Source organism: Thermobia domestica, chromosome 18 (assembly GCF_964235325.1).
Source record: "Thermobia domestica chromosome 18, izTheDome1.hap1.1, whole genome shotgun sequence".
Lineage (NCBI taxonomy): Eukaryota > Metazoa > Arthropoda > Insecta > Zygentoma > Lepismatidae > Thermobia > Thermobia domestica.
This window is the reverse complement of record NC_137471.1, coordinates 13,753,557-13,768,175: the sequence shown is the minus strand read 5'-3', so window position 1 is coordinate 13,768,175 and position 14,619 is coordinate 13,753,557. Positions and strand designations below refer to the sequence as shown.

The following is a 14,619-nucleotide window of genomic DNA, read 5'->3' as shown; positions in this document are numbered from 1 at the left end:
AAAATTTCATTAATATCTGGCGGGAAACTTAAAAAAAAAAAAAAAAAAAAAACTTTTAGAACTAAGAAACGTGGTTTTCTTCAAAGCTAAAATTGTTGAACGTAAAGATGATAGTAAAAACGTAAATATTCGGGACATTTATAAGAACATCAACAAATTTATTAACCTTGTGCATGTATATCAAAGAAATCGGATGGCTGAATTCTCGTGGATACAGATAGTATTTTAAATGAATAGAAAAGTTTCTTTGATAATTTGCTCAACAAGGAGTCAAAAAATAATGTACGTGGATAAAATGAAATACATACAGCAGAACCAAGAGCCTAACCATATATTCCAGAACAGAAAGAGAACTTACTATAAAGAAACTGAAGAAACATAAATCTGCATGTGTAGACGAAATACCTGTTCAGTTAATTTTACTTGAAGGGGAAAGTGTTGGAACGAGATACACAAACTCGTTCTCATCTGGAATAAGGAAGAATTGCTACAAGAGTTGAAAGAATTTTAAAAAAATCCAATTCGCAAGAAGGGGGACAAAATTGATTGTAATAATTATTGAGAGGCATCTCTTTTTTCAATATCCTATTATGGAATTAGCAATTTGGTTTTAGACTAAATCAATCAACTATCGACCAGATATTTTCCATTCGATAAATACTAAAAAAGAAATGGGGATACAATACTACGGTACATCAATTATTTATTGATTTCATAAAAAAAAACACGATATCTGAGTTTTCAAGGTTCTCCAGAAAAAATCTTTCTTCGTTCTCTATCTTCCAATATGTTTACTAGTAAAGCAAATGATAAAAATGTCTATCAAATTAGATGCTTCCAAGTAATAATGATTTAATACATATAAGGAGCTTGTTGTACCCAGAATTTATACAGTGAAACCTATGTTGGCCACCATCGGTTCCATTAAAAAGTGGCCAACTTACAGAAAATAAGTGTGATTGGTGTATTTTTAGAATTACATTTCTATAGTATTACTTGAATGTAAAATTTTAATGGCAAAACGATTACTTTCAAATAACGTTTATCTAGGGCTGAGAGGTAAATTATGCCAAGTCACTTTTTGGTCGAAATTGAGTTATCATAATTTTCTGTATTTAGTTTAGTACGAGGAACACTAGGCACGTTTTGAGATGTGGACAACTGGAACGCAGGAAGTGATCAATTTTTTCGTCAATAAACAACCCTCGCAATTCAACAAAATATTGCCTTGCAAATACTTTTTTTTTTTTTTTTTTTGCTTCTTCTGTAAAATTAATATTTTATCATGCTACTTTACTTCTGAGCCCCAAATATAGAGTAATCATAACAATATACGATACTAGAAAAATTACTACAGTATGTTTAATGTGTATATACCTTTCTCTTCCTGAAATTTAGTCTGGTACACTGAATTACTCGGATTGAAAACAGAATAACACAAACAACAACAAAATAGAAACATATGTATGCAATTTATTGAAATTGATACTGTAACATACAGAGTTATTCAGACTGAATCACGGAAAAGCAAAATTCTGCAAAATTTGATCACTTTATGTGCAGTTTATATGACTTTTTCAGTTGTTTCTGTTCTTTTCTCTTGCAAAATTATCTTCTACATTTGTTTGCTTGTTTAAATTTTGGATAAAATCCAATGTGCTTCAATTCTGTGGTACAGACGAAACTCTACACGTATTTATTTTATTCTTCTTGGCTTGTTAATAAACTACGACTGTTTTCCTCGGAGCAAAAGATATTTTGAGAAAATCTTAGGGGAATTCATACCTCGAAACTTCCTTTTGACAAGCTGTGAACATATGTGCACTTATGGACTGAAGAGGTTAAAACATTTTACAAAAAATATTTTTTTTTCAAATAGTATACTGGTAAATTAAAAATAGCGAGACTAACTGATTTATCATATATTAAAAAGTATACCAGTAAGCAATTACGCGGTAATTTGAAAAGAAAAAAATACAATTGATGATATATGATTTATATGCACTTAAAACCTTCTATATAGCTATTCATTAAAACTATTATCATTTTATCTCAAAAATTTCTATTCTGGTCGCGGTGGATGCGGTCCTGTTTCGTTATAACCGAATTAACCACTTTTATTGGTCACTAAATTACTAGCAACACCTTAACCTGTATAGTTTCGTTAAGTACAATAGAATATGCACAGCATTTTTTCAAATATTGTTGCTGTTTTGCTTCCTTCCAACCCTTTTTTCTGGCACTTGTTCACATAGATCAAAATATTTTTTATCGTTTACCAAAGATAGTTTTGATATCTTTGAAGATTTGATTTTTCTTCTTTTGTTTCCATGGTGACGGATGAGTTATTACCTTTTAGATAGTTGATTATATTTTCATTTTTTCAACTGAGAAGTTTAGTTTTTACTTGAGATACGATTCACAACATGTTGATCGTTGTTTTGCCGTAAGTCGACTCACTGACTTTTTTATTCGTATTGTAGCGTTCATTTTAACCCTACTATGCATTTTTTTTTTTAATTTTCTGTGGAATAAAAATGGGTCTGCAAGAAAAAACAAGAATGAGTATCGGAAGTACCGGTACGCTTAATAGTGCCATCTATACGGAAACTGTGGAATTACAACTAGCTTCGAACGTTCCCAAGCTGGTTCAACATGCATTAGCAACTACATACCGTTATGTAGGAAAGCACAGATTATTTACCACTATGATCCATATTTGTCCTACTATGCATTGTAGGATTAACTGGGAGATTCCAGGTTTTAAACGCAACGCAATGAACTGATACAAAAGCTATAAAAGTAACAACAAGATCGTTTATTGGAAAGCATTGTGAGGAGATTTTTTTGGCATGTAAGGAGTTCAGGGCGATTTTTGTCTTCACTGCTAGCACACACATAAACACATATGTATGTACAATTGCAAAGAAAGAATTCTTAGCACTTTTCTATACGAGGTTATTTAACATCTTAACTGGGGACTTGCCGGATCAGAAAGTTGCATCTGAATGGGGAATATTTAAAAAAAATACGCATTAATTCGTCACGCCCAATAGTGTAATGCGGTGACGAATTATGTCGTCTCACCCAACATATTTTTCCGCAATGCATGATTGACGAATTTACTCGTCACAATATTATTTTGAGTGTCAACATCATCATTATATTTTTTTATTGATTTTTCGTTTGTTTATATGTGAAGAAAATAGACATAATTCAAACACAAAATTTTCGAATAGTATGGGATAATATAAATATATATATATATTGGAATTCGCCTTAAAGCAACAGTTGACAAGAGCAATGCAACTTTTGAAAAATGCAATACAAAATCATAATACTAATATACAAATGAAGACAGACAAACATTATACAATAACAAATTTTCAAAAACCAAATAGCATGTGTGAATGAATCTCATATCTGAAACAGTTCACAGGAAGATCACTTATTACCTTACTTTTACGTATGGTAAAGTTTGAAGCGTAGGGAAACGCAAAGACTTACTTTACAATCTGCACACCAATATCTACTTTCTCTTCCAAATCCTTTATCGTAGCTAACTTTACACCTTCTTGTGGGGTTCTTTTTGGAACCTGCACGCGGGATCTTACCTGGAAAATGACGAAACGAGCCAAAGAAGGTTGCAAGGATGATCGGCCTGATGGACCAGGATTGTTTTGTTGTACTTGAATGTTTTTCTTGACGACAAAAGACAATGTTTTCTTAGAACCTCCATATTGTTTATACAGGATGTAAGAATTGAGACAAACAATATCTAACATATGCATAAAAATTTTGAAATAGCATTTTTTTCACTCTCTTCCTCGGAGCTCGGTATGTCTTACTTTGTCCGTCACTTCGGTCAACCACACCCTTCGGTCATCTTTTCGTTGTAATCCAAAGTAATCTGAGGTTTCAATTAAGTCCGATTATGGGTTTTCACTTCAACCGAGTCATCATGGGTTGCCCACATATCGCGCCATCGCAAGAACATCAGCTTGTTCTTGAAGCAAGCAATATACTCACCTTTCTTCAAAAGTTCAATCATCATTTCGGAAGGGATTCGCTTTCTGTTTATTCGTATTGTGCCTACAATATCTGTTTTATTTTCACATAAAGTCTCTGTCAATTCAACACTAATATACCAATTATCTAAGTAGATAGTATAGCCCTTGTTCAGTAAATCATGTGCTAATTCAAGAACAACTCGACTTAACAGGTGGGGTATTAGGGTAGTTGGAACCGTAATACTGTATGTATCTCTGCCTGTATAAATAACAAAATTTCAAAAATATCCTGAAGCACTTTCACATAGTTCAAAAAATTTGACGCCAAATCTATTTCATTTCGATGGAACATACTGCTTTCAAGACAGGCGACCTTTCCACAAAAGAAGGGATTCATCTACGCAGATATCCTGCTGCGTTGTGTAGAAACACTTGCATTTTTCCCTAACGTGGTTTATTATAGGGACAATTTTGAACAGTTTCTTGTTTCCCGTGTAGGTATCCAACGTTGAATTATTTACAAAATGTGTGTACTTGAATAATAACATGAAACGCTTTTCACTCATTACTTTTTGGAAAAAGTGGAGGTGGCTACAGATCATCTTCGACTGAAGTACAGACCATAGCTGAGCTTTTTGACAATATCTTGAAGTATTAGAGGAGCTATAAAAAGTTCCATTTCTTCAGGGATTGCAGGAACCCAATCCCGAACGCGAGACTTCGGCTTGAGATTTGGATGTGTATGAAAGAACTGATCGGCTTAACGATTAGTCTCATTAAAAATAAGATGAGTTACGTTATCGTCTGAAGAAATACAAAGGATTTTGCTTGTCTTCTTCGTCAACATCAAAATTCACACAACACACTTCCCGAAAAGGAAAATTAGCCCGAACACTTCCTGAAGAACTCCACTGAACACCATTTGTTTAAGCGACACCTGTTGTACGGATCGTTCCCATGGGCCCCCTTCTGGCTCACGAAAATGTACTAAATGTCTTAAGATTTTCTTATTACAAATAAAAAAAAAATACCAAACGTAATATAGCAACTATTCTCTGTTTCACATAAAAGGATAGGAAAAAGAAGAAGTTTTTTCCCCCACCACGCTCAAGTACAGGTGAATGTTGGTGTTCCGTCTTCCACCATCAGCCCCCGCACACGGAGGTATAGAGTGTATTTAAATATGTCTAGGCCTAAATAATAAATTACAACTTTCATAATAACATTGAGTATTTTAAAACACTTAATGACATTTACCTGCATTAGTGAGTAAGTAGCACATGTGTCATTTTAATGGAAATTTTATGGAACAGTTGTATTGTTTATTTTCCTTCTTTTTTGGCAGTCGGGGTTATGACATAATGTTGGAATGGCAAGGGATGTCAGGGTTGGTAATTGAATTGGTATTTACTGCGTTGATACATGAATTTCATAATATAAAATCGGAAACCAAGTACAATACGTATATATGGGTAAATTATCAGTGCGTTAAGATAATAACAATAGAACCTGAAATAATAATAATAATAATAATAATAATAATAATAATAATAATAATAAAACACTTCTTGTTTCCTCTCTTATATACATTTGTTCTTACATTAAAAAGAACCAGAAGAAAAATAACCATATGTATACACACTGATAATAGTGAATAAATGCGTCTCGCCCCTGGCGCCTCAACTCAGGCAAATGCCCTGGTTTCTATTGATTATTTTTCAATGAAATCATTTTCCTACGTTTTTCTCTTCGTACGTACACCTGATGTGATGGTGGCAATAATATTACAAGTTTGTTTGTTGTTTATTAATACGCGGCGTTAAATTTACGGTAAGGCATCATACATACAAGATTCATCAACATTGAAGTCTTCTGAGTTTATTAAGGGGGAAAATTTGTTATGGTGGACTTAGAAAAACAATCCCAGATTGATTGAAGCCTGACACGAAATAGTAACTACAGATGCTACGTAATTTGAACAGGCCCATGTCTGAGTCTGTCGTTTCAAGCAAAATTATAATATTGGAGCTTAACCATCATAGTGAATTTGACGCCCCTAAAATCCCCTAAATTTTGGCGCCTTGTGTGGTTGCAATCCTCACCCGGCCCTTTCGTTGGCCTTGAGTTTAGCCAATTGATAATAGAGGAAACTGACTTTTGAATTGTTACTTGACTATTTTAATAAAAACGGAGTTGTCAACAGTCCTGACGACCGTTGAGGGGGAGGGAGAGTAACAGATGTTTGGAAATGAAATTAAATCTTTGAGTTTTACGTATCGCAGTTATGCCGGGTAGGCTAAAGGAGACTATGATGAGAATGAATGAAACAGTGCAAAGAAAAAAGTAGGAGGAAACAGGAGAACTCCGAGAAAATCTGCAAAAACAGTGCTTGTCCACCACAAAGCCCACTATGCACGAGCTGGGATCGATCCAGGGCCTTATGCCCCAGAGGTGAACGCTCTACCACGGAGCCACCACGGCCCCAACAAAACTTTTTAGTTCTCACAGAACTCTTGTCTGGAGGTCAATGCAATTAATGGGTGCTATACATACTTGAATTTCATTATTTTCAACAGTCTATGGAGAGTTGAGTGAGAAAAGCAGGGCAGTTCATCATCGGTATTTATAGCTATCAGAATTTTATTTAACATTGGCAATTCATTACGGGAAAAGACCTGATGAACCTTTGATCGAATTGCCGATTTCGTGAAGTCGTCATAGTTTTCCGAGAGGGGAAATACTTGTACGAGTATTTTTGGGACTTCTTAATTTATTTTCATTAAATTTAGCCTCCCGCCTACTTCTATAAACAGTTGCCTTTCCTACACTTGTCTGTTTCCCAGTCATGTCGGCGAATTCTTCAACAGTTAAATTAGGGTGTTGTTCTCTTAAAGCATGGAAGATATTCAAAATGCAACGCTTCTCACCACTTCGTAACGCTGTCCCGGGCTCATGTTTTATCGCAGAACTACTGCAAGCATCATGAATTGTCGCTTTACAAAGCACTAAATACGCAATTATTTACAATTTAATATGCACTAAAATTTGTTTCAGATAATATAAACTATACAAAACATAATGGATACAGAATACAATTTAATATGCACTAATTTCACACGACACTATATATAATATAGTTACCACACACGCTAAATTCATACAATATTTACACAGGTCGATAGTCTGCGCACTCGATACTCAGACAGCCAGAAGATTACCTTCCTTGAAATTGTAAATAAAGACAGAATGTCGACAGGATTGGTTTGTTTTCTCTCCCGATTCTTAAGTGAAACAATTATGGAAATTAACTTTATAACGAATTAGTTCTTATTTCTAGAAATGCAATTTAATAAATAGGACTAAAGCCAAAACTTTAATACATAAATAGTAAAAAATACTTTTCTTAAAGACAACAATTAAAAACAGTAATTGTTTGTTTTTCGGGGTTGACAGGTAAAAACAGCAGTCAGCGCTTTCTCACCATCAGGTGCGAGCGAATTGACGTACGAATTTAGTGTGTACACGATTTTGTTTATTAGAAAAGCTTCCCTCCCTGTGAAGGTCAAAGGCTTGATTTCCCCTCCGTATTGGAGAGTGGTGGGAGGAAGTGGAGTTTCCTATCAGGTTGCCTGGAATAGATCTTAGGGAGATGAGCACCCTCTTAGAAGATGTTCTTCGGGCGCCCATGGTCGTTCATTCTTGCGAAGTTTCACTGTCAGGCACGCTGCTATCACAAACTTCAGTATCCGATTCGCCGCCACTTCCAAGAAAATGATTGCCACCATCGTCAGGCAGTTTCACAGTTACTAAACATTTCTGAAATAACAGGATGTGGAATAACTTTCTTAGCCGTTTTGTCTAAATTATTCGGAAACGTCACAGGAAAGACAATTAAAGGGTTTAGTGCAAGAAGGAGGCAGCTCCACTTTGTGCTATTGAGTTGCACGCCCTATCACATATAAACGAAAAATGCGCATGCATTGGTGTGTCTTCTGGTCAGTGGTATTTGATATCCCATAACCTAACACAAGCCTGAATATTGTTCGGTTTCGGTGAAAACTGAATTTTTAAAACGTTTGTTTTCGATTTGCTACATACTGGAAAAAGTGGAGCTGCCTCCTTCTTGCACCAAACCCTTCAATTGTCTCTTGCAAAACAATAAGCTGTAAACGTAGTCGTCAGACTGCAAATAAAAGCAAAATTCTCATGATGAGTTTGAGTCGTCTTTGGCACTTCAGAGCTTAAGAAGTTAATATTGTGCACTGGTTCCTTATGGCGTTGCCAATAATGTCATAAGGACTACATATTTTCCTGAATTTAAAATTAATTTTAGAGTTTTATGAGCGTTATTCACTACACTGATTGATCGCGAAAGCCTACAGAAATTCACTTCAGGCATTAGCATTTAAATACTTTTAACTTTATCGTGGACAAGAAAAAAACTATACAAATTTTATTTAATTTATTTTTAAATACAGCAAACAATTCCTTTTAATAAATTATTTTTAATGCACAAGAATTACATCGTAAGAATACTTGTCAAACGTAGCACACGACTCGAAACTTTTTACAGTTCGACCACTTCGATGCCAAGCAACCTATCTCCAACCTTAAAATTTTCCAGTAGTAAACTTTAAACTTCAATATGTCATAAACAACCAGTATTTCTGTTATGTTCGCATCCACTGGTACGTATTACTATACAGTTCGTGGTTTTATAAGTTGTTATTTACAGTCATTTTTCTAAAATAATCATCTTTAAAACGGAATAAAATTATTAGTCATTTTTTTTCATTTTTGAGTTAGATCATTTGGCATCCAAGCGGTGCGATTATTTCATTAGATTTTATAAATAAACGAAATAATTTACGATTATTAATATTATTAACTAACTAACTAACTAACTAACTCTATGGCCTATGGAACCCGGAGGTTCAGTGCCGCGTTCACAAAAGCTCTCCACTGACTTCTATCCTTAGCTAATTGCATCCAGTTTCTACTTTGTATTCCTATCTCTGCGAGATCCATCTTAATATTGTCCTCCCATCTGCGCCTAGGTCTTCCTAATGGTCGTTTTCCTATGGGTCTACCAGTCAAGACTTTGAAAGCGTTTCTACTTTCTTCCATTCTAGCTACATGACCTGCCCACCTAAGCCTCCTAGACTTGACGACCCTCACAATGTTGGGTAAACCGTATAAACTATGTAGTTCCTCGTTATGAAGCTTCCGCCATTCCCCATTCTCGTTCCTCTTGGGTCCGAATATTCTTCTCAGGATCCTGTTCTCAAATACTTTCAGTCTATGTTCTTCCCTCAGAGTAAGCGACCATGTTTCACAACCATACAGAACAACAGGCATGATTATCGTTTTATATATTTTAAGCTTCAAATTCCTCGACAGAATTCGCGACGACAAGAGATTTTGAACCGAATAGTAACACGAATTCCCTGCTTTTAGTCGACATTTAATTTCTTCGTGAATATGATTTTCGTCTGTTAATATTGATCCTAAATATTTGAAAGTATCTACTTTATCAAAAGCATTATTTAATATTTTAACGCCTCCACAATTTGCCGTATTACGGTCCCGACGCACTTCCATGTATTTAGTTTTTTCTGCATTTACTTCTAAACCCATGTCCCTGCAAGCGTTTAATAAGATCTCTGCATTTATTTCTACTGTTCTCCTATCATCCCCTATTAAATTTACATCATCAGCATATGCCATAACCTGGTGAATGCCGTTCAACTCTAGGCCCTGGTTGCTATCTTTGATTTTCCTTATGGCGTATTCCAGCACAAAGTTAAATAATAATGGCGACAACGCATCTCCTTGTTTCAGGCCATTTTCGACGTGGAAGCTCGTGGACAAAAATTTTCCTACCCGGACTTTACTTTGGGATTCACTTAAACATATCTTAATTAATCTAATTAGCTTTCTCGGTATTCCAAGTTCTGTAAGAACGTTGTATAATGTTTCTCTCCTAACCGAGTCGTAAGCCTTTCTAAAATCAATAAATAGTTGATGTACCGGGGTATTGTATTCCCACTTCTTTTCGAGTATTTGGCGAATGGTAAATATTTGGTCGATAGTTGATCGATTTCGTCTAAATCCGCACTGATAATCTCCAATAATTTCATCTGCGTATGGGGTCAATCTTGCTAACAGAATATTTGAAAGGATTTTATAGGATGTTGACAGAAGAGAAATGCCTCGATAATTATTACAGTCAGTTTTGTCGCCTTTCTTGTGGATTGGAACAATGATTGATTCTTTCCACTCTTGTGGCAATTCTTCCTTGTTCCAGATAAGGAGAATGAGTTTGTGATTATTAATATTATTAAATTAATAATATTATTAATATTATTAAAACCGAAAATTATGTTCGTCTTTACTGACTTCATTATTACTGAGTAAATTAATTTATTTATAAGCAATTTTAAACTTTACGGTGTAAACAACCTTTTAGTATGCCCAAAATGAATTTAGAAACACAAAATCCACAAGCCTCCTTATAAGAAGTTCACATTCTTGATAATGGAATATTTGTTCCAATCCGGCTTCCATTAACCGCGGATACTTCCATTCGCTACACGTGCTCGACATACAAAACTTTAAGCACTCGTGCGTGTCGAATATGTCGACTCGATTATGGAGCTGTCAGCTATTGAATAAGCAATGAATTAGGTAATAAACTTGATATCCGTACCTGAACAGATCCATAATTACAATCATATAACAACAATAATTGCTTTCTAATAAAGTTTTCAGGGCAAACACTCTATTATTCTTACTTCTGATTTTGTAAATAATTTCAATTATATGAGGGGCGATCGCTCCCGCGCAGAAAGGGAAACTTTCTTATTTTATATATAAATAAATCTATCGTATTATAACACATTGGTCCCAGAATTCCGCCCTGTATCCGCCCCTGAATTATGTATATATAAGAAATTACGATTACAATTCCAAATTACGATTTTGTATTAATAACAAAAGTACTTGTAACGGGTAAGCATTACGACTCTACAAGAAAAAATGGTAATGCGTATCTTAAATTAAATTTTAAGGAAATACATAACTTTCCAATTATGTTAAATATTCTTTTCTTTCTCATTCTAACTTCTTTGTTTTATGTTCGGTAAGATATATGAGTATAATTATTTGCCTACCGTATTTATCACATGAGAAATGTGTGATAGAATTGGATGGCAAAGGTTCTATATGAAATATGCAATTTATTTACTTTTATAGAAAATTATTATAGCAAACATTAAATATTTCATTGTCAATATTTTGATATGCAATAAGCTACAACCAGAAATGGCAATTATAGTTTTTCTATCCAGACAATTTAAATCATATTCATATTGCTTTTTCAAATATAATACATTTGTCTGAAATAATAAGAACAATTAATAAAACCTGAAATCCAATCATAGATAATATCATGTGAGTGGGTACTTACATATAAATCTTAAATTGATCACAACAACGATGTTTGATGGCTGACAATTAAACTCCATTTTTTCCTAACAACACCGAGATGATTCTTTTCTACTTGTAACGATTTGTTGACAAGACACCCACCTTTTTGGTTTATACGATTGAGTAAAGTAATGACCTAACATATTTCATTTCGTTTCATTTATTTGCCTGTTTCATTAGCTTACAAAACACGAGAAATTCTCATGCAAACAGTACAGTTCTCATTTTCTCTATCCATAAAATAGAAGATATTATTAAGTATATAAACATGACCATTTACATGTTAATTAGGAAACCATTTATACCACACTTGCCACGTACTGAGGAGAAGCTTCTGTTGCCAATTCTTAGTTTATTAAATCATTTAAATATTCCTTAATAATATAATAACACTTTACAACAAGTAGATTAAATAACATCTTACGAAAAACGGTAACATTTGTCATATTCTTTAAGTACATAGGAAGTTTATTATACAACCTAACATATTATTATTCAACATATATATGTTCAGTGCAATGTTAAAAGAACAATGATTTAGCATATGTAGACTTTTATAATGAGATTCACTGCTGATGTTTCCATATAACTAACAATAAGACATTTATTTACAGAGTTGTGATATGAATTAATTTTATTTAAATTGTCGCCCTCTTACATCTAAATAACATTTGAAACATGGATTGATGTAATAAAATATTCTAACAAGCAGTATTTAGTAATTAACCTATTATAATACTGTACACAGAGATAGTCTACCTGACCTTTTTCTGTTTTAGGTTCAGCAATAGTTGCACGTACTTCTCTGAACCCGTGCAAATCAAGGAGGAGTTCATTAAAGTAAAATGTTTCGCATATGGAACAATTAGATATGAAGATCATCATGCTTTTGTTCCTTTGAAACATGAAGTAGAGGAAAGATGTGCAAACTCGACATCCGGCTCAGGGAAATCTATTCAAGAAAGGTTAAAACTTAGTGTGATGATCCTTGGAATCGATTCAGTTTCTCGTCTAAACTTGTATCGACAAATGCCAAAAACAATTGCTTTCTTGAAAAACAAATTGCAGGCTATTGAAATGCTCGGATATACTAAAGTTGATGACAACACACTTCCAAATCTGGTTGCTGTTCTGACTGGACTGACACTAACGGAATTCAGAAACACGTGCTGGCCAACTGCTTGGACAATGTTTGATGACTGTCCTTGGTTATGGAAGAACTACAGTAATGAAGGATACAGGACAGTATTTGGAGAGGAAGATAAGATATTTACGTACGACAAATTGGGATTTATGAAACAGCCAGCCGATTACTATGCACGAACGTACATATCATTAGCAAAGTTAGAAGGTTCAGATAACTCGACTAAATTTTGCATTGGTCCTCGAAAATCAATTAACCTAATCAATAATTATATCAGAAAGTTAGTGTTATCTTTGAATTCGAAACTATATTTTGCATTGTTTTGGTACCTTAGTTTAAGTCACGATTTTCTGAATGCTGCAGGTTTGGGGGATGAAGATTATGAGTCGCTCCTAAAGGATTTATTAAGGTCCAGGAGTTTAAATGAGACTATTTTGATATTTATGAGTGATCATGGATCACGATTCAGTGACATCAGAGATACATATGTTGGTTATGTGGAAGAACGTTTACCATATTTATTTTTCGTATTCCCAGAGTGGTTTCGTGATTTGTATGGAGACGCTATTTCTAATTTACAGCAAAACTCGCGTAAGTTAACAAGTCATTTTGATCTCCATGAGACTTTAAAAGATATCTTAGATGTACGCCGAATTGAGAGGAGATCCTTGTTACAGAGGTCTCTAAACTTAATGAACTCATCACGAGGTATTTCTTTATTTCTTCCGATACAAGGCAATCGATCGTGCCATGATGCTGGTATAGACGAGCATTGGTGTACGTGTGAACCGGAATCCTTAACAACTGTGAAGTCTAAATCGAAAATACTTCAAGTTTCTGAATTTCTTATACGTCATATAAATAGTATGTTCAAACCTTATAATCAGTGTGCCGAATTACATGTAGCTAAAGTTTCGAAAGCGTTTATTCGAGTTCCTTTCAAATCCTTAGGTGAAACGCAAAATGAAAACGTTATTCACTATGTTATCACTATTTTGGCTAGGCCCGGTGATGGCTTATTTGAAAGTACACTTATATACCATTCAAACAATGATTCTTTTGAGACGCCAAAATATATTAGCCGAATTAATAGATACGGTTCTCAGAGTAAATGTGTGAATGATTATCGTCTAAAAAAAATATTGTTATTGTAAAAAGAATCCTTAATTTATTCGAAAATATCGATATATTTTGTATTTATATAAGGAAGATAAGATGAATAGTTAACAAACGTAAGATTATTCAATATTAGAAGTCATTATCTTTGATTTAACGTTAAGATTTTTCTTATCGTCCTTAGTTGCTAATAGCTTTTCCTCACATGTACTTATGTTAATCTAGATAATAGCTAAGTTGTGAAATGTAACGTGTTATAGATTCTAATTCAAGCTATGTAAATGTAAAGTACTTAATGTAGACATGTATAGTATCAGGTAAACTTGCAAGAACAGTTCTACTTCTTCGTTTAGAATGAAAAGTGGATGTTTGCCACAATAATTCTATTGTGAATGTAAAGGAGTACAAATCCTGTTATCTCAGAATGGTAAATTTTTATTCTTACACTGCCATACAAGATTTGTACATCAATTACATCGAGTTTTTCAGTAACATTACAAGGAAGATTTAAAAATTATTTTGCTTACATCATTGTTAATTTCCAATAACACTCAAAATAAGAGTAACGAAAACATGATTAATAATTACTAACATCTTTCATTCCTGTTACTACTATCAGTTACTGTCAACATTCTATACGTAATTTGGTCACCATTTGCAAATTTTGAGTTGGATCCCGCCTGGGACTCTGCGGGTGGCCCTGGAACAACAATTTTTGCTTTGATACGTTGTACTTTTACAATGATCAAACACGTGTTTTCCTGTTTTGGCATCTGTCTTACCGTTTGCGATTTCTAGGGGTGGCAACGTATTTTCTAGATACCCTGTATATTAATATAACTCGCACAGTACATACATTAG

General features: G+C 34.0%; 1 protein-coding gene across 1 annotated transcript in view; it reads left to right on the top strand.

The window, feature by feature from the left end:
- The window catches only part of LOC145674856 (uncharacterized), a 51,009-nt gene extending 36,626 nt beyond the window's left edge, over positions 1-14,383 (top strand). The window contains 2 exon segments of the mRNA XM_081745091.1: positions 12,278-13,775; positions 13,777-14,383. Coding sequence (XP_081601217.1) covers positions 12,278-13,775; positions 13,777-13,809 — 1,531 coding nt within the window. The 3' untranslated portion in view covers positions 13,810-14,383.
- The last annotated feature ends 236 nt before the right edge of the window (positions 14,384-14,619 follow it).